This window comes from Tenrec ecaudatus, chromosome 9 (genome assembly GCF_050624435.1).
Source record: "Tenrec ecaudatus isolate mTenEca1 chromosome 9, mTenEca1.hap1, whole genome shotgun sequence".
Taxonomy (NCBI): domain Eukaryota; kingdom Metazoa; phylum Chordata; class Mammalia; order Afrosoricida; family Tenrecidae; genus Tenrec; species Tenrec ecaudatus.
Genome location: NC_134538.1, coordinates 121,111,595 through 121,137,159, shown reverse-complemented (window position 1 = coordinate 121,137,159; position 25,565 = coordinate 121,111,595). Strand labels below are relative to the sequence as shown.

The 25,565-nt window shown below is 44.6% G+C and overlaps 1 protein-coding gene across 1 annotated transcript in view; it reads right to left on the bottom strand.

The window, feature by feature from the left end:
* The window catches only part of MAGI2 (membrane associated guanylate kinase, WW and PDZ domain containing 2), a 1,549,501-nt gene that overhangs the window by 43,635 nt on the left and 1,480,301 nt on the right, over positions 1-25,565 (bottom strand). The window contains exon 21 of the mRNA XM_075558486.1: positions 21,653-21,791. Within this exon, the coding sequence (XP_075414601.1) occupies positions 21,653-21,791 (139 nt within the window). The remainder of the gene's footprint in view (positions 1-21,652; positions 21,792-25,565) is intronic.

Genomic DNA, 25,565 nt, shown 5'->3' with positions numbered 1-25,565 from the left:
AGTGTATGAAGGCAATTCCAAATGTGCTTGACACAATGGATGGATGTATGGATCGTGATAAGAATTGTACAAGCCCCCAATAAAATGATTTTAAAAAAAGAAAAAAGAGAATGTTTTCATGTGTATATTATTACAGTAGGGATTTTGAGGGATGGTGGCCTTTATGTCACTGCTCATCTGTAGCAGGAGGTGACAGAGTCTGGAGCAAGTCACAGGAAAGTTCTGTATTTTCCTGGTTTCCCAGTCCTTTAATCTCCTCCAGTCTTTTGCCCTGTTGCTCCACCCCCTCCCACCTTCCCCATCTGCCCCTTTAGCTTCACTGGACATGGGTGAAACTGCGAGACAATTATTGTGAATCACTATTTGAGCATCCACACACATCTTCACATTTCACATGGTTTTACAATCCCAGATTAGTTCACCCCATTGGAGCCCAGAGTTAACGATTCTCGAAAGACCACCCAGCTTAATGGCAGAATTTCTAAAAATTTAAATTTCTTGTATCAGGCAATGTGTCCGCTATGTTCCCAAATACTTGGGCTAGGGAAGGAATGTTGGAGCCTCTCCAGACCTTTATTTACTACCATTCTTCTCTCTGCTGTGATCCTGGAAGCCACGGCCCCTGGGTTTGAAGTACCTGCCGGACTTGCTCATCGGAGGCAGGTCTCAGCAGAATGTCTAGACTAAGGCAGATAGGAAGGAGAACCAGGTGATCTAATTCTTTTATTTAAAAATCATTGTATTGGGGGCCATCTGACTCTTATCACAAGCCATGTATCCATCAATTGTGTCAAGCACATTTACATTTGTTGCCATCATCATTCTCAAAACATTTTCTTTCTACTTGAGCCCTTGATATCAGCTCCTTATTTTCCCCCTCCCTACCCCACTCTCACAAACCCTTCATAATTTATCAATTATTATTATTTTGTCATGCGTTACACTAAAATCGCAGTAGAACGTTGTCTGCTATAGTGCCGAGTAAGCCCTTCAATGAGCCGATGTGACAGTGGCTGCATCAGTGGGCTCAAACATCGTCCTGGTTGTGAGGATGAGACAGGACTAGGCAGTGTTTTGTTCTGTTGCACACAGCATTAGTAAGGAGTTGGACCTGATTTGACAGTGACAATAACAAAACTTACTTTTCTTTCTTTATACTGTCAGTCACCAGGTCTTATTGATTCAAGATCCTGACACTTGTATTTCTTTTGTATTTCATTTCTACTGTTTTCAGCAATGTACACTCCATTCCTATGGTCCCTAGATGGCTGTGACAGCCGTCTGGTCTCTTCAGCTTCTGATCCAGAGGTTCCCCACGCTGGCTGCTCGGCTGTTGTCGCTGCTGTTGGGTGGACATTAAGAAAGTGAGCAGTGTGTTGTTGGGTGCTTTGAAGTCAGTTCCAACTAACAGAGTTCCCAAGTGTCAGAATCGAATTGATCCATAAGGTTTTCTTGGGTGTAAGCTAAGGTGACCAGATTTTAACATTGGTAAAGCGGGGCACCAGCGGGACACCACTGATAAAACTCATATCCTGGTGAAATAGCCATATGGCAGCCAAAAACCGTATACCCTAGTTTGTCAAGCATTCTTTCCAAAAATAGGGACTTTTAAAAAATGCCGTGGGATGCGGGAAAATTTTTAAAAATCGGGGCATCTGGTCATGTTAGTGTAAGCAGACCACCAGGTCCTTTTCCTATGGAGCCCTGGAAAGAGCCCAGAACTTCACATCACCAGGGCTGCTTCTCATGGTCTGAAGATCTCACACAATCTATACCTGTGCCTCTTCCCAGTCACCTCCCCAACTGTCCTACTTGGTGGTATACTGAACTTTTTTGGCATGACCTTCCTGCCACAATCTATTTCCTAAGTCCCACCAAATAACTGAGTGGGACCACACACATAGGTGTATGGAACTTTAATGTGGGGATTGGTCAATGCCACCATCCCACTGGGTTTACCATGAGCCATTTCAGAAGCAGGAAAGGGGGGCTTAATTCACGTCAATAAAGAATGTCCAGCAGTGGAACACATAGGCCGGACCCCAGGGTTTCTGTGCCCTGCACTGCCTTGCCCAGGAGACAGAGTTGAGATCCCGGCAGAGACCAAGAGGAGCAGGCCCAGCAGCAGGACTAGGAGCCAGCACACGAGACAAAGTAGCAAGTTTCCTAGCTTATGAAGCAAGTAAAGCTTTAAGCAAGACGCTTGCTTGCCTTAGTGGAGCATCTCTGAGAGACACTTAATTGAGAAAACTAGGCTCGCTGACCCATGGCGCTAATGCAGAGAGCCTTTCCACTGAGGCTCATGGTAGAGTGACATGACTTGGAGCATTTATTGGCATCTGAAAATGCTGCAACATTGCCTGTGTCAGGAAGAGGCCAACAGCCCACCTGACAGAGACGCCAGGATGAGAGAGAAGCATGTCAGCACGCACAGCGAGAAGAGGCACTGCTGACGGGAACAACCATCCGGAGCATTTCCGATCCTGATGTGTATTCTGTCGACGTCCCACATAAACCCCTGAATTGTGAGTATGGTTTGTGAGTTCTGAGTGGTCCTTGCAATGAATCATCAACCCCAGCAGAGAAGCAGAGTCGGGTAGTGTCAGAATTGTACCAAGGTTTAGAGGGTGGTTGGTGGTGACAGAATTGGCACAGAGGTTTAGAGGATAGAGGCATGTCTGACCTCTGCCTCCTGGGAATCCCCTTCGGGCTGATATTGACTTTGATGCTCTTTGTGAACTCAGAGGAGGGATGGGCCACATACCCTTCTAACAGGATAGAAATATTCTAAAAAGCCAGAAAAGCAAACAAGTTGAAAACATCAACCCGACGGGGAGTCAAAAGTGAAAACTGTCCAAAAGCTGATCTCTCATCATCCCTGAAGCACCCTTTGGGCCACATTAGGGCGATATGTAAGCGCCCTCCGTGACTTCTCAGTAATATTTGCTTCCGGATCAGTTTCCTACTCCAAACCCATTGGTTCTCAAGAGTTATCTCGAGATCAGCCTCGTCCTGTTTGATTCCCTGGCCATCGTTCATCCCTCTTATCTCCAGCTCCCTTTCCATAAGGAATTGATTGTCTTCTGTTTGTTTCCAGGGAGCATTTTCAGTGTATTCATGAGACCAACAACTCTGAGGATGGAGTCATGCCACATTGCTTTCTGTGGGCCCCACATCATCAACAGTGGCAGGCGTATTGTAGGTAAATTTGGTTGAACTTGAGTTTGACCCAGCTCTGCTAGACAGAAGTCACTGCAGAGGGTTTTTTCCCCCCCATGTTGGCCCTTTTCTGGAGCCGGAAGGTAGACACACAGTTCCGCTCAGAAAAACGTTAACTCTTATTCCACAGTTGCAGGGAGCTTGAAGGCTATATTGTACATGCCATTCCTGCAACACAGAAGTGATTCTAGCTTGAAGCTATACCTTGGTGCTGCCAGCAAAGGTCACCACCACCATTAGTAAATAAACAACTGGGAGAAATAATAAAATTTAGATTAACCAGAAACAAGTACCTGGCACATTCAGTTAGTCTTCCATTCAACTCTTATCGGCTAGAGGTACATCACAAGCAAAAAAGCAGATTGGCAGAAATTTAAATAAATGTATATTTCAATAAAACTATTGTTAGGTGCCTTTGATTTGGTTCTGAATCATAACAGCCCTGTATACAACAGAACGAAATATCGCTCAGTTTTGGGCCAACTGCTAAGCTTGAGCCCATTGCTGGAGCCACTGTGTCACTCCATCTCAGCAAGGGTCTCCCTCGGTTTTCGCTGATCCGCTACCAAGCATGGTGTCCTCCTCACAACTGGACCAATAAGCAACATCATGATAAGTGAACAAAATACTGAAGTTGTTACAAATCTTCACTTCACTCACATCCACAATAAATGCCCACGGAAGCAGCAGTCAAGATGTTAAACAACCTGCAGAGCTCTTTAAAGTGTCCAAAAGCAAAGATGTCATGTTGAAGTCAAAGGTGTGCCTCATCCACACCATGTTTTCTTAAATTGCTGCATATGCTTGCAAAGCTTAGCAATGAATATAGGATTCCCCCCCACCACCAAAAAAAGCAAACAATAATCAGTATACCATGAACTTCCAGAAGAATAAGCAAATCTGTCTTGGAAGAAGTAAAGCCAGAATGCTCCTTAGGGGGAAGCAAACCTCTATATTATGTTGAACAATCAGTAGAAATTTAGCCAATCATCCTATGCCTTCTACAACTATCTCAACTAAACCTGCAATGAGACTTTTGCTGTCATATTGATGACTTTGTGATATTGTAAGATTTTTACTCATTCACTTATTTATTCCTTCGTTCTTTTACCTACAATGTACTGTGTTAAGAACCTATGGTAATACCAATATGAATAACACAAAGTTACTGGACTCAGAAATCAGATATCCTTAAAGAGGAGGAAGTACACAGACACTGATACCTGTGCTGGAAAATAGAGCATGAGGGGAGGTGGGAGAGATGTACAAAGGCTCTGAGATTTTAGAAGACTGAGGGTTGACCTCTGATTGGGGAAAGATTCATTGAGGATGCAGCCTTCAAGGAGGACATTATTTGGAGTTTCTCAAGTCAAGGCATCAATAGGCCTGAGCTGAAGCACAAAGGTGGGAAGGAATGTACAACAAAGACAATTGCTCCAATGTGTCTAGAATTGAGATATGTCAGAAGACATGAGGGGCCACCCCCCAAAAAACAGAGAAATTTTCACTGAGTGGAGCTTTTGTAGTACACATTTTTTCCTGTTAGGTGAATGCCTAGCAACTTGCTCTGAGTTAGTGCACCCAGTGGCTTCACCTGGGAAAGTTCTCTCTGATCACAGTAAATTCTTTCCTGAAAGCAGTTTCACTCAAACTTTGCTTTTTGTAATGGCCAACTTAAGAGAACAGTGTGTGGCTGTGAAATTTTGTTTCCTGCCAGGAAAAATGCTGCAGCAACTACTGTGATGTTGAACAGAGCTTACAAGGACAGTGCGAAGGGAAAAACTCAATTGTATAGTGGTTTTCTCATTTCAAAAAAGGTGAAATGTTGATTGATAACAAACCTCATTCTGGATGTCCACAATCCCGATAGGTGGAAGATGGGGGGCTGGTTTTGCCAGCACAACAATGCACCTGCTCATGCACCCATCTCAATGCACCAGTTTTTGGCAAAAACAAAAAAACAACCCAGCATGGTTTTCTTGCCTCACACACCTGATCTTGCTCGCTGTGACTTCTTTTTGTTTCTGTGAACACAGAGGGCCATGAAAGGACAGTGATTGGATGACGTAGAAGAGGTGAATTAAAAAATGAAGGAGGTGCTGTCAGCTATCCAAACAGATGAGTTTGAAATATGTTTCCAAGAGTGGAATTACAGATTTGGTAAATGTATTAAGAGTAATGGAGAGTATTTTGAAAGTGATAAGGTTGTTTTGTAAAAACAAAAAATTAAATACATAACTTTGGGGGTAAAATTCCACTGGGGGGTACCCCCTTGTATTATGAGAGATATGATGGACCTGAATCCCATAGGGTTTGGGGCATTCATTTAATGTTGCACGTGGAAAGGGTTTTTTGAGTGAGGTAATACTTTATGGCAATTGCTTTGGTATCAATGGGCAGGGCTGAGGGGACATGGGATAAGGAGAACAAGAGGCAGAAAGTGGATGAATCCAGGTGAGTGGGCCTACACGGTGGGGGGGAGCCCGGGAGGGCAATATGAGAAATGAAGGGAGGGAAATCAAATTTAGGGACTAGTGGGATATACAAAAGGAGCAAAGAAGGCAGCCGTGATAGTCCTGGGTGGAGCAATTAGGAAATTTAATGACCCCTTAATAGGAGGCTCAAGAAAAGGAGAATACTGTTAGCTACACATTCTGGGTGGAGATGGTTTGCAGAGTTGGAAATTTGGGGGTGGAGCTTGGAGTTAAGTTAGAGAAGACGAGACCATCGTAGGACTTTCTCTGTAGATGGTACCCTGATAACAGATGATCCCAGGGGAGTAAACTCCCACTGGGCTGTGTGAGAGTAGGCGGCACTAGCTGGGGGCATAGTTTCTGTCTGGGAAGGGTACAGAATGAGACACAAGAGGCGCAATTAGAGAGGTAAGAGAAGATCGATTAACTTGAGCTAATAGGAAGGGAAAGTTAAAAAGTATTGCCATAACAGAATAAACATCTTAAAATGTGAAGCTTTGTTGTTTAGGTACCACCTTCATCTAGCTTTATACACCTCTGAATGCAGTGTTTCTCTCTCCAACCCTTCCCTTAAATTTTTGTAATCGTTTATTAGGGGCTCATACAACTCTTATCACAATCCATACATACATCAATTGTGTAAAGCACATTTGTACATTCATTGCCACCATCATTCTCAAAACATTTGCTCTCCACCTAAGCCCCTGGCATCAGCTTCTCATTTTTCCCTTCCCTCCCCACTTCCCCGTCCCTAATCAACCCTTGATAATTTATAAATTATTATTTTGTCATATCTTTCCCTGTCCGACGTCTCCCTTCACCCACTTTTCTGTTTCCTGTCCCCCAGGGAGGAGGTCACATGTAGATCCTTGTAATTGGTTCCCCCTTTCCAACTCACCCTCCCTCCACCCTCCCAGTATCGCCACTCACACCACTGGTCCTGAAGGGATCATCTGCCCTGGATTCCCTGTGTTTCCAGTTCCTATCTGTACCAGTGTACATCCTCTGGTCTAGCCAGATTTGTAAGGTAGAATTGGGATCATAATAGTGGGTGGGGGAGGAAACATTTAAGAACTAGAGGAAAGTTATATGTTTAATCGTTACTACACTGCACCCTGACTAACTCATCTCCTCCCCACAACCCTTCAGTAAGGGGGGGGTGTCCAGTTGCCTACTGATGGGCTTTGAGTCTCCACTCTGCACTCAACCTCATTTACAATTATATGATTTTGTTCTTTGATGCCTGATACCTTTGATACCTTGTGGTTACACAGGTTAGTGTGCTTCTTCCATGTGGGCTTTGTTGCTTCTTTGATGTCTGATAACTGATCCCTTCGGCACCACATGATCACACAGGCTGGTGTGCTTCTCCCATGTGGGCTTCTGAGCTAGATGGCCACTTGTTTACCTTCAAGCCTTTAAGATCCCAGACGCTATATCTATTGATAGCCGGGTACCATCAACTTTCTTCACCTCATTTGCTTATTCATTCGCTTTGTCTTTAGCAGTTGTGGCAGGAAGGTGAGCATCATAGAATGCCAATTTAATCGAAGAAAGTATTCTTGCATTGAGGGAGTCCTTGAGTGGAGGCCCAATGTCCTTCTTCTACCTTAAAACTAAGCCTATAAATATATGCACATTATTCTATTTCTCCATCCTCATATATAAATATATTTTATATATAAATGTACATGCCTTTATTTAGACCTCTATAAATGCCCTTTCCCTCACCCTTTCCTCTATTTTCTTTGACTTTCCTCTTGTCCCACTATCATGCTCAGTCTTCTTTTGGGTTTCAGTAATTTTTCTTGGTTACATTACCCTTGATCATGCCCTACCAGGCCTCCTACACCCTCCTCATCACCAATTTGGATCACTTGTTCCCTGGTCCCTGGGTTTGTTAACACCACTATGTTCCCCCCACCTCCCCCTCTCCATGTCCCTCTGGATCTGTTGGTTCATTGTTTTCTCTTCACTTCCTCAAAATGTTTGATGCATGTAAAAAATCTTGTTTTGTGTGGGACATCCATAAACTTGCTGCAAAACTTCAGTGATTTGGGGAGATACCCACTTGAGTTTTATGAAACATTTGTTGTAAGCCCTGTCTTCTGAATGTTTTTTTCCCCATAGCACTAAAAAATATCCTGCTCTTTTGGTTGTTTTTAAAGACTAAGAGAAATGTATTACTGAGGAAATTTATCCACAACCACCCACTGATCACAGAAACATTCTTAAACACGTTTTGTTTGAATAGGAACCCTAGTGGCAATACTTTTTGACTCACTTGAGTCCACTGACCATCGTGCTAACCTCTATAGGGAGGGCCAAGTGTATGAAGGGTGAAGTCAGTCATTGGATTTGGTTAGCATGGTGATCTCGGAGGGATATTTTCACTGACATTTCAGTAAATTAATCCCAATTTCAAAGGGTGAATGTGTCAAAGGAAAATGAAGGAGAGCATGCCTGTTTTCAGAAGACATAAACTAAAGAAAACAATCCCATAAATTTGAGAATAATTACAAGGATGCGATCAGAGTAAATCTTTTGGTAAACAACTGGCACACTATTTTCCTTAAATATTTCCTACATAAAATGCCTCTTTAGTATATAAATTTTTTTTTTCAGTCTTTGTACCCCGCTCAGCCACTCTACTTCAACAGAACAACACAACAACTTGAACCCAGGAAAACATGGCTAACGCTCAGCAGATGATCTGAGGTCTCACTGGGTGGATTCCCAGTGTGGCCGTGTTTGAGCAAGACAGATGGTGAGGTCTATGCAGTGACGCAGGTAGAGCCCATTTCTCCCTGAAAATCTCACACTATTTCCACTGACTCACTGGCATCCAGTCCATTCTGACTCCTACCAACCCTGTAGGGCAGAGCAGTACCTCACCTGTGGGGGTTTGAGGCTATCACGCTCTCTGGGAGTAGAAACCTCCACCTTTTCCCGTTGGAGCAGCTGGTATGCTCGAACTGCCGACCTTGTGATCGGCAGCCTAGTATTTCTCCCCTCTACTACCAGCGCTCCTTTCATTTTCACGGCAGCGATTGTTTATTGAGCGGCATACTCCTGCGGAGGAAACTGTGAACGTGTGATTCTAGTCTTCTCCGACCCTCTCTCTCCCTTTCTTAACCTCCTCCACGAACTACTTGGGGTCTGACAACAACCATGTCCGTCTCTACAGCAGGGGTAATTCTCCCTGTCCTAGTCTCATTTGCCTTTGAGTTGACTCTACGTCATGGCGACCCCCCTGTGTATGCTCCAGAGGGTTTTCAATGGGTGCTTTGGGAATGTAGATCTCCAGTCCTTTCTTCCACACTGTCTCTGGGTGGACACAAATCTCAGTGGACCACTGTAACCATTTCCACTAATCTCCTTCCTGATCTCTTTCTCCGTATACATTATTCACCAGTAATTAGAGATCTGAGAGATCCTAAAATCCATCCTTCATTGCTACTTCAACCACCCTACTTCAGGGTTTCACGTGCTTTGTCTCAGCTCTTGTAGTAAGTAGCTTTTCTTTTTATTGCCTCCAGTCTCTATGCGATAAGATCCATCTTAAACGCTATGTGGTTATCTTACTCCCGGGTCTCCTTCTCCTGGTGGTGTAGTGGGCTACATGTTGGAATACTAACTGCAAGGTCAGGAGTTCAAAACCACCAGTTGTTCTGTGGGAGAAAGAAGAGACTTTCTACTCCTGTTAAGAGTAACAGTCTTAGAAAACCACAGGCGACAATGCCACCTAGTCCTATAGAGTCTCTATGAGTCAGCATTGACTGGATGGGAGTGAACTGAGAGTTATCTTACTGGAGTCCCCGGGTGGTACAAACTGTTACCTTTCTCAGCTGGCAACCAAATGGTGAGTGGTTTAAATTTACTCAGCGGGGCCAGGCCTGGGAATCTACTTCCAAAAAGGTAGCCATTGAAACCTTAAGCAACACAGATCTAGTCTGATACACCTGGCTCATGGAATACTTTTTCTTCTTCTTTGTCTTTCTAAATACAGATAATCCTACCCTGCCACTTTATATTTTTGATGACATCTGGTTACATAAAATGCAAATTCCTTTGAGTGGTCTAGACGGCCCTTTTTATTTCTTGTTAGCTGCCATCAATTCAATGCCAACTCATGGCGACCCCATGCGGATCACAGCAGCACTGGCCCCAGGATTTTCAAAGCAGTGAAGTAGAGGGGAAGTCTCCCCGGTGCTGTGGGCCACCTTGGAAGTTTGAACCTTCTGGCCAGCAGTTGAGTCCTTCCCCATTTGTGTGCTCTAGGGCCTCCTCTTTTTACTGGAGCCTCTGCTTTTTCATCCAGTTCCCGTCTACCCCTTTTCTCTCCCACAGTCGATGTGATGGTGCCCTCCACATGCCTCTCTGACTTGGTTCACTTCTTGTCCACTCTTGTAAAGTCATGCTTGCCCCCCAAGTCCCAGATCCAATATCATCTCTTGGGTAGAACATTCTGCAAGCTGCTAAGCAGATTTAGCGTACGCCTTCTTCCATTTGCCCTAATACTGAATTTTTTCTGCTCTCTCCCACTAACTGAATACACACAGCAGCTTTCTGTACACCCTAGCACAGAATAGACTGCCTTCCATTGCAAAAAGTGCCTGGGAAATGCTTGTGGAACTGAACTGAAACCATAGAGAGTCCTGTCTTTTAGTTAGTAGCTCCAGAGAATTAATCCAGACCCATTCACCATCATGGACTTCAGACTAGTCAAAGTAGCACATATGGCAGGCATAGACCTTCCTTTCCCATGTTGGAAGCACACATCTGAACTCCTCTTCCAACTGCTACCATTGATCTAGATTCCTCCCATGGATGTTTCATGACTTTAAACCTTTCCCAACACATAAGTTTCCCCTTCATGTCATGACGCAGACGTTTTCCCCTGCTCAAATAAGTGATCCTTCAGAGCACTGGTTCTCAACCTTCCTAATACCATGACGCTTTCATACAGTTCCTCATGTTGTGGTGACCCCAACCATAAAATTACTTTCGTTGCTACTTCAGAACTGTAATTTTGCTACTGTGATGAATCGGGTGACTCCTGTGAAAGGGTCGTTCCACCCCCAAAGGGGTTGTGACTTACAGGTTGAGAACCGCTGCTTCAGAGGTAAATATTTTAGAAAAACAGCATATCTTAAATTTCTGTTTTTGAGGACATCATCACAGAATGATTACCATGGTACATAATGATGTGTGTGTGTTTTGCTTGTTTTTTTTTTTACCAGTATAAACTACTAAAGAAATGTTAAACAGTAAGGTCAACTGGATAACTCACTTAATGAATTCTGTTTCATGTTCAATTTAACCCACTCCTGGATGGCAATCAGTTGGGTCATTAACAATTGGAAAAGAAAGTTCAGGGAAAGAAATTCAGAGCATTAGTGTAAATGGCTTGGCTGGACAGAAGCTTAGCCATAAATGTGACTGTGAATGGTGTGTCATCAAACCCACGTAGAGAATGTTATGTCTGATTCATGTTTCTAGGCCAACCATGAGGCCCAAGCATGAGTGTCAGTTTCTGCCAAAAAGGCAAACTGATGTTTCCAAAATTTCAGTGCAATAAATGGTCACAGGAGCTGCCCATTGCTGCAGGATTTCACAGTGGGTGTGTAGGCTGCTCTAGGGCCAGGGGAGAGAGTGAAAGTTACTTGAACCCCATTTGCAAGGCTCTCATCTACATTCTGCTTTATTTATAAGTAAGATACCTTTTTTCCTATTTATTTTACTAAACATTAGGTTAATGATATAGCGAACAATTGAAGCTGTTTGTGATGAATACATTTTGTGAATACTGTTTGGATACTCAGAATATAGTCCTAAATAGAAAAATAGATGTTGTGTCTTAAAGCTTGGTGTATCACCGAGCATGGCAATCTTGAATGCAAATAGCCACAAAGCAGGCTGGGAAATACTCACAGTGTCACGTGGAGTTCAGAGTTCCTGGCTAGGGCTGGAATGTTTGTTCTGAAACATTGGCCTAGGTTGGAGCTTTTCAGAATTAGTCTGAAGCCCAAGTACTTGCACTGAGGCTTTTCTGAAGTGTGTGGGCAGAACTCGGGCAGTGCTGCCTTGGTTGGCCCCTCTGCGCCCCTCTGCCTGCAGGGACCACTTAGACCAGTCCCCTAGGGCATGGTGCCCCTCAGGCTTTCAAGATCCCACAAAACGTCTCCTTAGCTGTCCTAAGGTCTCAGCAATAAATACTTCCCAGAGCTCTGGCAGCAATTAGGCAGCTACTATGAAAGAGTGAGCATTATTCATCAGTTAAAACATAGGCAAAAACAAAGCTCATTAGAGAAAGATAATATTCATGCAGATTTTACAAACCGTGTCTTTAGGGTGGCCCAATAAGTAGAAATATGGGGACCCATGCTTGTCACTTTTCATGCACATGGAGAGACTGGAAGGTACCGTTCCTAAAGGAAGGGGAGGAACAGCCTAGGACCGATCATTAGAATTCACAGAACCAGTGACAAGATATATTATTACTGTTAGCATCAAGATTGCTTAGTAAGTTTAGAGCAGTTGAATATAAATGATCTAGGTAGCAAGAATAAAGCCTTTAATAAAGCTAATCCTACTGAGCATGCAGCACGTGGAATTAGTGAAAGGCTGAATTATGCGTGTGCTTCCAAAGTAGATTGTCTCAAAATTCCAAGGGCATCCTGAGGTGCTTTCTGGGAGTCACAAAAGTCAATAAAATCAGAAACAATCATATCTGAGGTCTTGTAGAATTTTCTCATAATAATGGGATAGCCTAATGGCATCTACTGTCATTTGAGAACCAGTCACAGTAATCCTTTTTAGATCAACAAAAAAAGTCTCATAGATAGAGAAATGTGGTGTCCCCATGTTTATATTTATGTTTTCACCAATAATCTCATGCATTCTTATGGCTCCCTTTTCCTCTGAAAATTTGCTTATTTATATTTAAAGTTCACAGCTGACTTGCTGGATGGAATTGCTTTCTGGCAAAGAAGAAACAAAGCCGGAAAACAACGCTGCCACGTTTGTCTGGGACGCCTTGTTCTACTTGGCTGGCTCATTGGGCTGCAGGCTGGATGTTGGTTGACAGGAAACTCTCAGTGGCCGTCATGGCCTGCGTCTGTGTCACTTTGGGAGGGGCAGGTCTGCATCTAAAAGATGGTCATAGACATTCCATCATTTCCCAGGGACGAGCTGCCCTTTGCACTGCCTGCTGCTGGGATCGCTCAGCTCTAGACCAGGGAGGGAAAAGGGCTGCGCCCATGGCCTGGCTAATGTGCTCAGAAGAGTTAGCTGCACCCAGGTCTGACCCCCTCTGTCCATTGTCCACTGATGGTACTCTCTATGGATGTGCCTCACTTGAGTCCCCCCTGGCTTCAGAACAGAGTGGGCTAGCGCCCAGTGTCAGGAGCTGATTGGCATTAGGGCGGTTTTTGTTTTCTGAAGGAGGGAGGGCAAAGGGGGAGCGCTAACATCTCAAGGTTAAATGAAAAGTAGAACTTCTTGGCGGTAAGGAAGCTGATGCTTAACAATGAGTGTCAGGAGTGGAAATTAGATTTCAGGATTTATTAATTGAGTTTACCATTTAGCCCTGCCAAGATGCAAGTAATTTTGTGCAAAAATGATCCAGCTGTTTCAGTGTCACACAGAGAAGGCTTTGGTTTTAAATGTGGCCTTGGCTGGGCAGGAAAGATACACATGCAAGGAAGACGCGTGCCTCGAAGGTCAGACGAGAGAGCGTAGAACGTGGAGAAATAAATTGCTGTTAAGGTTGGAGAAGACTCTTGACAGTGAAATGTGAGGAGTGAAGGCCTGCTTCCTGGGCTCAGCATGTCTAATGCACATGGCATGAGGGTGTGTGTCCAGTCCTCAAGCCCAGGGTCCCAAGGAAGTCAGGGTCATGGTCTATGGCAAAATGTGCTCTGAGAGAGCAGAGGCCTTTCTATAGCTGCATAAAAGCAGATGATTCCATAAACAAATGTCAGAGCCAGATGACACTTAACAGCTGTTTTTAGTCTGGGCTAAACGGCTAGTGGTTCTATTAAAAAAAAAAATCTCAAACCTAAGTAGCGTGTTGGAAAATGTGTGATTCTCACCGTGTAGAGATTTTGCTACAATGAACCGAAGGACATAATTCAAGCTGAGAGTGAGGAATTCTATGTTTTCATCTTGGATTCTTATTCGGGGAGCTCAGGTAACAAAGACATGTCAGGTGGTCTTTGTCAGAACAGGATCTCAGGGGCAATCCTGCCTTTGGGCAAGGCTGTACACAAAGTTTACAGATAACAAACAGCTCTTCTGGACTCCCTGACTCTCCCCACTGGAGACGAGGGCCTTAGAGAACTTAGAGTGAAATCCCGTGAGTTATTGGAATATGGGGAATAGAGGCCAGGGCAGACGGCACCACCATCTTGAAAAGGCGGTGTTCAAGACTCGATATTTGCTGTTTGGTGGTTGTCTTCTCCAGAGTTCCTCCTACGGTCTTGGGCTCTGTTTTGAACAGCTGAATCTCAGGGCCTTATTGGCAAAGTCTTTCATTAGGGACCCAAACTGCCCTCACACATCCCTAGTTAGAGACAAGAGAAAATCAGACAGTAGGGAAAACGGCTTTGATATTCAGCATCAGCTTCTAGTTGAGGGGTTAGAAAGCTTATCGTGAATCAACACACTCACGCTATGAACCGCGGGGTCAGACAGTCCACACGGAGGAGGGTGGGAGACAAATTCAGATCGTCCAAAGGTCAAAAGATGGAAAATGGGAAGAAAATAGGGATGGCTCCTTGCTTTTTCTAAACTCCAAGGGCTGCAGCTCTTAGAAAGGAGGGCGATTTGGACTAGATAGCAAAGGAAGGAGCCAGGTGGAAACTCTGCAGGCTAACAGTCAAAGGCCAACAGGACAAAAGGGGACAATAAGAAATCAAATGCCCGATGGGCCTTGTTTTTATGACAGGGCTGGAGGAGTTCAAGGCAGCAAGGTGCAGGGCATGGGATTACCTGGAGTGGCACTGAAAATACTGAGCCCTTGGCCAAATCCACTCAACCAGAAGAACTACAGGGAATGCAGGCGCTTGATTACTTAAAAGGCTGAATAACTGTTCTAGAACTGGTGTGTGTTTATGTGTGTGTGTGTGTGTGTGTGGAGAGAGAGAGAGAGAGAGAGAGAGAGAGAGAGAGAGAGAGAGAGAGAGAGAGAGAGAGAGGAGGAGGAGGAAGAGGAAGAGAAGATAGGGGTTAGATGGAGAGAGAAAGGGATGGCGGGAGGGAGACAAGTGTGGGAGGTTTAGAAACAGGCAGGCTTCTGTTAAACTATGTTCTTTCTTTTTTCTCCCCTTCTGCATCATATTTTCTATGTCCATGATCCTATCCCTTCCCTCCTGTAAATAAACATTCTCCACAACTTGTAAGTTCTCTGAAATCCATTCCAATGTTCTTATAGTTGTCAGTAGTGTTTTTTATTTTTTAATATGAAAACTGCCTTCTCCACGCACGGGTTCTTTTAGGAATCAACCCTCTTGTACAAGAGCTCAGCTTTATGCGGGAGGAGAAAGGAACTTTTCAGAGAGTCTGAGATGATTCACCATCGTGGAGCGGGCATCTTGAGCTTTCTAGGATGTATGGGTTTTCCAGTAGGGTCTGGGAATTATATGTCTTCATCCACCCATTCCTACCACAACTAAAGATTTGGGGAATTGAGGGGGGCTGGACATCAGGCAGCTCATGTGGTATAGCGGTTACTCATTGAGCTACTAACTGCTGGAGAAAGATGGGGTCTATGCAGGTAAAGAGCCATTCCACCCTGTCCCATAGGGTCACTGTGAGTCAGCATCGACTCCATGGCAGTGAAGTGTGGTTTTTTTTTTTGCAGTTGGTTTTGGACCCCAGGGAACTAAATGGGTTCTTCTTGTAAGAGTTCTTAGTTCCCATGTGGACTATATTTTATCTGATTCTTAAGTACCTAACATGCAAGAAGTGGGGCATGGGGAATTCACCTAAAATAGCTTTAAAGAAAAAAAAATCACATTGAAAACCATGTTAGGCGTAGCCAGGAAGAAGAAATATTATTATAGAGTACGGATTTCATGTTTATCCTGAAACAAAATAGTTGAAGTTTGGGGTTTTGGTTGACCAGTGGGGAAAAGAATTTCAGAATGCTGTGCCCCTCCCAGGTTCCATGAAACAGGACCAAGCTTAAGGGCTAGAGGGTCTCCTGGTGTCTCCTGAATGGTGCATGTGGAGAGTCTTGAGCCTTTTGGCCACCAGGAAGAGGAACCCTGCTCTGTGTAAGCTGCCCAGAGTTCTGCCAGACACTCTGCTCCCTTCCCTGGGCTTTATCATTTTTCTCTTGCTCAGTGGAAGATGCTCTTAAGTGATTTGTGGAACTGCTCATGGAAAAGGAAGATGCACTCACCCACAAATTTCAGAAGCTGAAATTAAGTTTCAGGATTTATTGTGGAAGCAAGCTGCCTTTTGCCCTATTAACAAAGCAGGTGAATTAGAGCAAAGGCTATGGAGCCGCTTACAGCTTGCACAGACCTGGTCTCCAGGGGAAGGTTTAGGTGGTGGCAAGTCTCCCTTTGCCTTTTGTTGGGTTGGATCAGCACATGCAAGAAAGCACCAGAATACGGGGCTAGAGTGCTCCAGGTTGTCAGGTGTGGCTGATAATCACGAGAGAGGGAAGAGGAATGATTAGCCAACTTGTTACAGGATATTTTAGCTAATTTGCTTGGAATTTAGACTGTATCAGACATGGCCTAAGCAGAGATTTGCCAATACTCTGGGTATATCCCAGCAGGCATAATGCTCTAACACACCTAAGAAGCCAAATGCTTTTCAAGTATTCTTAACGCTCCAGAAGCACTTTTAAGAATAATCCATTTTAAGTGAGATTTTAAGAATAAATCCCGTTTTAGTCTTTTCCTTGGAGCAGATCCGTTGAGGCCTGCTCAGCAGGCATGATGGTCAGCAGCACTTGCTGTTTGGATCCTCAAGATTAGATTGCAGGCTCGCGGAGGCCCAGGGCTATGTCTTGCTTCAGTGCTTGCAAACTGCCTCCTTGTACATAGTACTTGCTCAGTAAATCCTGGGCCTACTTAAGGAAATGTTAACTATATTACCACATTATACTAGTCACACGATTTATGTCACACAGACTATCTGGTAGGAGCCTATGTTTGGAGTTCATCTTTATATGAAGAAAGGGCTTCCTGAATAAACAATTATGCACAAGGGCAAAAGGTTATAATGCTTCGTATAAGTATACAATTGTATACAAGACTAAACAAATAAACATTGCTTCTTGTCTTTTAAAGAGAGACCAGTGCTGTGTAACCTGGTACTCAGATACGATTATTATAAATCATTTCAATTTGTTGATTATGGGAAGACCTTTAATTACACAATTCGGCCCATTGCCATCTTTAGCTATACTCTCTAGTTGAGAAATTTTGTTGCTCTGGGTACTCCGTATTAGTGTCATTTCATTAAATCAATACAATAAAAACAATTTCATTTCCCAGGGACCTGCAAGCAAGTCAAAACCTATTGAAGATACAGTGGATAGATTGGCTCTTTCCCTTTCTGTGGGTGCTTGGGGACCAGGGGTTGCTGTACACGTGTAGTGTGAGTATACTCAGCTCCAGCCTTTTTAACCTTCCTTGGCCTCTGAAGGCTATTGAGACGCCCACTCACAATCAGCTCCTGCCGTGCTTTATTCATAAAGACCCCTCTTGTTGCTTTTTAATCGAATAAGCAGGCCAAGCTCCAAGCAAGGCTGAAACAGGTTGTTTCTCTCCTGCTTTATTGTGATCGAATTTGAACGGCAAATTTTACCTGGGGGAATGCTCTGCATCGATCCAAACTGCTTGTGTGGGGATATTTCATTCACGGCTCCTCTATTTGCCCCTAGCCCGCCCTGACACCTGGCTCAGTTTGTAAATCAAGTGTCACTCAAGTCGTGTTCCCTGAATGCTAAGGGAGGACACCGGCATTCATCCCTGGGCGGCTGGAAAACCAGATGTGCAGGCGCTTCCCTTTCTCCTAACCGTCCTAGACTTACTCTGGAGAGCAGTGACAGATTCGAGGCTCCGTTTGGGGGCGTCCCTTTGCTTCTCTTGCCAGTCCTGCCCCGAGAAGACACCTGGGTGCAGCCCGGTGCTGAGCGGCTGCGAGGCCCAGGGGCGCCTTGTGTTTATTATCACCACGTCCTTCTCCGGGGGACCCGAGTCACGTCGAAGTGCCATCTCCCACGCATCTCCTGCAGGGACTTCACCATCAAAGCATCCTCTTTCGAGTCCCTGCCTTTCCGCTCCCCTCGCAGCGGATCCGCAAGCTGTGCGCAGGCACTTGGGGGCTCGCTCGGGTGGCTTGAAGTCTCTGACTTGGCCGTGATGTCTGTCGGTGGATGTCTCACAGTCATCAAGGAGTGTGTCTTTCCTCCCTTCGCTCCCTTGGGTCCACACTGACTTTGTTGAGTCAATAATCCGACCGATTGCCCTTGGCCTCGCTGCTTTCTTGGTCACAGCTCACCTGGAGCTCGGAGAGCGGGTCTCTCACATTCCTCTAGCCGGAGCCCAGCTTTCCCCTGGCCTGCCCCTAAGCCCGAGCTGGGTCTTGCTCCAAAGCGATTCTGCATTCTGCTGGTACCGCAGGGAGGGCAGAGACCAACAGCGTCATCACGGACAAGCCTTCCACCGGCAGTTAGTCATCAGCCAGTCTCCCCTCTTCCCAGGTCAAAGGGTGTCTTCTGGGGACTTTCACAATCTTTTACGGATGGATTTTATGTCAGGCTTAGGATCTTAAAATGACAAGGCCCACAAAAGAAACAAAAACAGCTATATTCTGATCCGGCATCAAAATCCGTTTTCCTGAGATTAAAGATGCATGTGGACCGGGTGGATCCTGTTCTTGGTTGGATGTTCTGGTACGCTCAAGAGTTTTCTTTGGTTGTTGTTACCTCTCTCTTGTCACTTTTATGAAAATACAATCTGCCGTATCCTGAACACAACATTCTGTTTCATGATGCAAACTGTGGGCGTGACTTCCATGCCAGCGCCATTTGGATGGTTCTGGAAGGTCATCCCTGCTTTGGCTTCCCCTTGCTGCTGGACAAACTTTCCTCCTTAGAAAGGGCTGCTTGGAACATGTGGGTAAATAGCTCCCCAAACAAACATAACATTTTACCTACGTGATAAGGGTGGCTGACTGTTTTCAAACCTGGTAGTTTAAAAATGTGGGCTGGGCTGACACTTGCTTTCCTTGTGGCGTCTGGAGTGCCGGTACCTGCCCAGTTGGAGGGGCTGCATGATGAACTGTTCTTGGAAACCAGGGACTCGCTGGGCTGAAGCAGTGCTCATGTTGCCGCATTTTTGTTTCCGGTGAAGAGTGCGCTCTGGGTGAGCTCTGATGGGAGGGCAGGAGCATTAAGAGGCCTGCATGTTTGGTTCTTTTTCCTTCCTTTATATATCTGTAGTACATCGCTGCGTACTACTTAACTGTGAGTATCCATACTGTGTCCATGAGCTCTTCTAGAGAAATCTCTGAGCAGGAGCCCTGCAACACCGCCCCTAAGGAACCTCTGTGACACCGTCAACGTGTCATCTACTAGCACCCTTCTCTGAGCCGGAACCTTCTGGATTTCTCAAACACGATCGTGCATCTTTCAGCTTAGATTTCCCTGAAGAATGAATGTTTACTCCACTCATGGTGAGTCTTTTACTTCCCTAAAGGAGATTACTCAACTCAATACCATGATCCAGTTTGTGAAATATTTTCTAAGGTTATATTTACAGTAAAAATCCATGTCACGCTAACATTAAAAGTAGCTCATGATCTACCTTACCTGCAAATATAGATTCAATGTTCCATTTTTGGTGAATAAAAGCAATTTTGCAATACCACTATGGTAAATATTGATGACCGGCCCAGATAGGCAACAAATTCTCTCTGTTGGTTATTTACAGAATTTAATCATAACCAGATATTTTTGGATAATGTTAGGAATTAATAGGATAAGGTTGAAAGGATGATGCATGTTTATTCTGTTTAAAAACGTGACTTTATTTTTTTCTTAAAGATGATTTGAAGTGGCTTCATACTTATGCTTTACAGTGTGAGTTTTCCCACAGGTTGGTCAGTAGAAAGTTCTAACTTCTCACTATAGCCTAGCAGCTGGCATGGTGGTTGCTGAAAATATGGACCGAGTAGTGGTTCTACAAAAGAATAGAAATCTTAGGATAACCATGTGGTTCGGATGAAAATTTCTAAAGACTAACTTGTTAGAACCAAAAGAGCAATACTAATCCAATGAAAATTCCTTGGAATAGGTAACCACCAGGTCTTGCCATAAAGGAAAATACAGTTTTTTAAGAAACGATAGAATCTCCCCAGTCACTTTGATTTGATAGAAGCAGTTAATGCTCTAGCATGCAAAAACCATTCCAGTCTAAGAGTTGAGCTACTTTACCAAGGGATTAATGAAGGTTCCATATTTACTTATTTAGCAGGATCAGGATTGTGCTGATTGCTAATATTAATATTCAAAGCGATCATTTGGTCCCAACACTCAGAGTGGGCACTGGAATAAAAGACCTCCTGGGGAATAAGTCAGTGTGAGGGAAAGTGCAGTGTGTGCTGGCTCTTCATGTGAAGGCTTGCCGACTCTTTGTGTCAGCTTTGGAGGATAGAAGGTACCAGAAACGTAAGGGCCTTTGGATTCAGATAGTCAACTGAACTCAGAACTCCTTAAAGAAGGAGTCCTTAAATTGCATCCTTAAATAAGGAGATGTTAATGAGTTATTTGCATAATTCAAGCCAAAAATGTACCATCCAGACATTTTATGGATAGCGAGGAGAGGGGCTGATGTGAGGAACAATTTCTCCAAATCTGAAATTTATATTTAATTTGAGCTAATTCTTCAGACCAGCAGTTAGCTCCTATTTCCTAGAGATGGGTGAGTTCTGTCGGGCGGGGCGACTCTTCACTGAGAGTTCCTGGGGGGACGGGGAGCACAGTGCACTTGGCTGCTAATGGAGAAGTTAAAAGCTTATGTCCCCGCAGAGGTGCCTCAGAGGAAAAACCTGGTGATCTGCTAACCAAAGAAAACCAAAATGTGTGGAGGAACACCGCTGTCCTCTGACATACCCGGGCAGTCTGTGTGTGTGTGTGTGTTTGTGTGCTTGTGTGTGTGTGTGTGTGTGTTCTTTCCACTGATTTCAGTCGACCTGGCTCTGACCCCTCCCCTGTGGCTTTCTGAGGCAGTTTAGCGACTAGACTACTGGGTGTCGGTGCTTTTTGTGCAATGACCCCCAGCAGTTTGGGTACCTAGAGCTGTGCTGTCAGTCGTGTCTGAGATGGGCATTTGGGAGATATAACTTTGAAAGCTCGCGAGGGCAAATGTACGAATTAAAATGTACTTTGAAATTTGCCTCAAAAGAACAAAAATAGATACAAAATGAAGGGATGGCTTTTGTGGGTGGAAAGAAATCCCTAAATACCAAGAAAATGTTATGACTCCATGAGCTACGATGAAATAAGCCTTAGGTTTGACTGTTTCACCCCAAGGATTTGTTCTGCTTTGGTCCTTGGCCCCATTTACAAGTCGTGTGGGACTAGTTGATGCATGAGTGGCTGTAGGAGATCATGAGTACGTTCCTGTGGACTCAAATGGACAGAGGACAGCCGGTCGATAGAGAGGTTCTGATCTGTCAGTGCTGGTTGGATCTCCCAACACACTCAGAGATGCCCCGGGAGGGTCGACATTGACATTTTATACATTGCCCAATCAATGGAGTTAAAGGAAGGTCTATATCTTTAGTGTAAGCATACACATGTCTATCTGTCTACTGATAGCAACATCGATATTTCTTTAGAAGTAGAGGCCTACCGTAGTTGTACAAATGAGCATAGGCATTCATGGTACATAGAAGAAACACGCAAAGCTAAGTGGAAACGTGACACGTACCATATTCTGGGACCTGTCCTGTTCCACGCTTTAGCAGTAGCCTCACTCGTCTTCCTCCAGATTTGATGAGTTCTATGGCTCTGGCGTGTGTCATGTCCCTTGTGCTTTCCCCGTTGATTTCAATGATTTGATCTCCTACCTGTTGGTTGAAAAAAAGGTTGAAATCAGCCAAAGATGATCTTACTCAAGCTGCCTTTCCAACAGATTAAGAAAGCCTCCCGAGCGTAGCTCACCGAGTGTGTACCAGTTGGTTGTACTGTGGTGGCTTGCATTCAACAGTGACGCTGGAAATTATGTCTTAGATATTCCAAACACAAACTGGGTCACCCAGGGCAGACAGGTTTCAATGGAGCTTCCAGACTAAGACAGATTAGGAAGCCTGGTGATCTATTTCTGAAAAAGTAGCCCAACCAGAACTGTATGGATCACAGCAGAACCCTGGTGCTTTGGACATGCCATCAGGAGGGACTGGTGGCCAGAGGAGGCTGTCATGTTTGGTGACACAGAGGGCCAACAGGGCGAGGCCGACCCTCAGTGAGATGGATTGGCACAATGGCCCTATTGATGGACGTGACTATGGCAGCAGGCACACAGATGAAAACGGGACCAGACAATGTTTCATTCTATTGTGCATTTGGTCACAGTGAGCCAGAACCAACTCAAAGGCTCACATCTCTCGTTCTCTCTCAATTCCTCCACTTTCCAGAGACCATCTGAACTATTTGTTTGCAACCCACCACTTCTCATGCAACCGTCCTTGGTTGCATCCTAAATCTTAACACCAAACACTATTTACCTTTTATAGACATTAAAATATCTGACTGGGAAGGTTGCGGTGATCTGTACCTTACATTTACCTTATAGAGAAAGTTGTTAACTTACTGTGTTAGTTGGGTGGACTAGAGAAACAAATTCATAGACACTCATGTATATAAGAAAGAGGTCACAAAGCATCGAAGGGATCAGGTATCAGGCATCAAAGACCAAAAAAATCATAGCATTGTGACTGAGGAGGAGTGCCGAGTGGGGACTCAGGGCCCATCTGTGGGAAATTGGACATCCCCTTGCAGCAGGGCTGCAGGGAGGAGATGAGCCAGTCAGGGTGCAGTGTAGCAATGAAGAAATATACAATTTCCCTCTAGTTCTTGAATGCTTCCTCCCCCTGCCCCACTATCATGATCCCAATTCTACCTCACAAATCCAGCTGGAAACACAGGGAATCCAGCACAGATGAAGTCCTCAGGACCAGTGGTGAGAGTGGTGATGCCGGGAGGGTGGAGGGAGGGTGAGGGAGAAACGGAATAGAATGCAAGGATCTACATATGACCTCCTCCCTGGGGGACAGACAGCGGAGAAGTGGGTGAAGGGAGACGTCAGATGGTGTAATATATGACAAAATAATAGATAAATTATCAAGGGTTCATGGGGGAGGGGGCGAAGGGAGGGAGGAGAAAAAATGAGGAGCTGGTACCAAGGGCTCAAGTAGAAAGCAAATGTTTTGAGAATGATGATGGCAACATATGTACAAATGTGCTTGACACAATGGATAGATGTATGGATTGTGATAAGAGTTGTACGAGGGCCAATAAAATTATTAAAAATAAAAGAAGTTTATATACAATTGAATATTGAGGAAAAAATCCCAGCCCAGTCCAGATCAAGTCCATAAGTCTGATATTAGTCCATATGTCCTATACCAATCTATAAAGTCCTCTTTAGACTCCTGAAACTCATGTAATGATGCTGAATGCAGGAAGATCACAGGCCAGTGGGTGGGAAGTCTTGTGGATCCAGTGGTGTTGTACATGTCTCAGCGCTGGCAGGATTCTCCACATGGTTCCTCCAGCTCCCAGGGTTCTGGCTGCATCAGGGTAGCTTCATATGGCTTCTTGTCAGAAATGTCTCACAGGATTGCACAATCTCCCAAGAGAAGGCAATCTCCTGCTTCCATGGAAGAAATACAGGAGTTCCCAGTATCCGCAGGAGAAGGCCATGCCCACACAGAGGTCTCATTGGCTACCACCTGATTGACAGGCTAGACTCCACCCCTTAACTCTCAGTCCTCAAATTGACACCAGATTATGTAACTACCATACTTATCTAGCTTTTGATTAAAACTAGGGACTATGTTTGAGCCTCAAATTCAAAATAACCTGGCACCTTTTCCTTGAATCAGAAGTCAATAGTTTACACTTGGTCTTAGCCAAAAGGCTGAGAAGCAATCAGAAATCAATATTTTAAAGCCTCTTCATTGAACACAGTATTAACTTTGGACTTAATGGGCATCTAATTCAACATATTGGAGAGAGTGATTGGTTTTATGCTTCTCTGAGAATTTTTGTCATATTGCCTTCTTTGTACACAGTGGTTTACAAAGTCGGTTAATATTCAAGTTTAATGATAAGTTTTCTATAATCCCTTCAATGGAAAATGAGATTCTCTATTCTCCAAAGCAGACAAATACTCTCACTAAATCTTTGCCGTGCTCACACCCACCTGCTGATGGCTGGTTAAACAATCCCTCCTGAATTGCCAGAAAGTCTGGGCTCCCTAGACAATTCCCACTTAGTTTTCTGTGAATAGATATTGGAAGTCAAACGAGGTGCAGCGATGAGCTCCCTCAGTACAATTACTGTCAGGAACCTTTGAATTAAAATGTCTTTCATTCCAGTGCCAGTCACAATTGGCCGAGTAAAGCACCACGTGTTGCTTGGCGAAGATGCTATCTTAGGTGGGTTCCTTAACAAAGCGGAGTGCAGCCTAAACTCTCTAGAGCAGACAGAATTGCAGATAAGGGCTCTAAGCAGAGCGGGGTCACTGTGCACTCAGGGAAGCCGACGGGGACTGCAGGCTGGGTAGGAACAGGCACCAAAAGCTGCCACCACAATGGCACGAGGACATGAAACTAAGACCTCAGCCCCCATCCAAGTGCGAGCTCAACCGTGAGCCATGTGTCGGGGCAGTCTCTGCCTAATGAGGATTCCACACGGGTCAGGATCCCAAGGGAGCGAAGATCAACAGCTCCATCTGGGCAGTGTTTGGATTATGGATGTCCAGGGGCCTTCAAAAAATTCATGGATTAAAAAAAATGAATTAAAAAATAATGGAAGTTTTCCACGAGCCCTTTGAAGATCCCTCTCCCTTTCGGGCAGTGGAAGACGTTGACTTTACTGGCATGCCTTCCACCTTCCACAGAAGAGCCAGGGAGGCTGCAGTAAATTGTTTCAGGGACAATGTTTGCAATTCCTATTCTCAGGTCTCCTTAACGATCTTTCCTGTGAGGCAACAGGCACCCCTTGAAGTTTAGTAGCTCACCTGAGGCCCCATAGCTAAGCCAGTGGCAGAAGTGGGACGACTTGGTCCTCCCCTAGCAGTCTTAAACCATGACTAACCGTGACGGCACGGTATTACATCACAAGGTAAAACAGTTAAAAAGAGAGGGTCTTTGTTATTGGAGAGGCCAATCTCTGAGTGTCAGATGCCCATATCCGTTTAATTACTTAGTATCTTCACATATACATTTAATTACCCAGTATCTTCACCTGGACGGCGAATGGGCAACTCCGACGCACCCGCAGCAGATTGGGTTTATTTCCTTCCTTCCCCAGCAGAACGCTGCCTGGTTCCTAATACAGTTAGAAGCACCCCTCCCCGCCCCCATGCAAAGCGGACCCCTGGGCTCACTCAGGCTGCCTCTTCAGTTTCACAAGTCTCTGTGTCTGTCCTCGCTCCCCTAAGAACTCCAGGGCTAGCTAGATCAAGGTGGACCTTTGCCTCACTGTCCTGTCACCCCCTAAGAATCTCTTCTATTTGTCACCAGAAGCACTCTTTTAAAAAATTTATTTATTTGTTTATTTCTAAATCATTTTATTGGGGCTCATAAACTCTTATCACAATCCATACATACATCAAT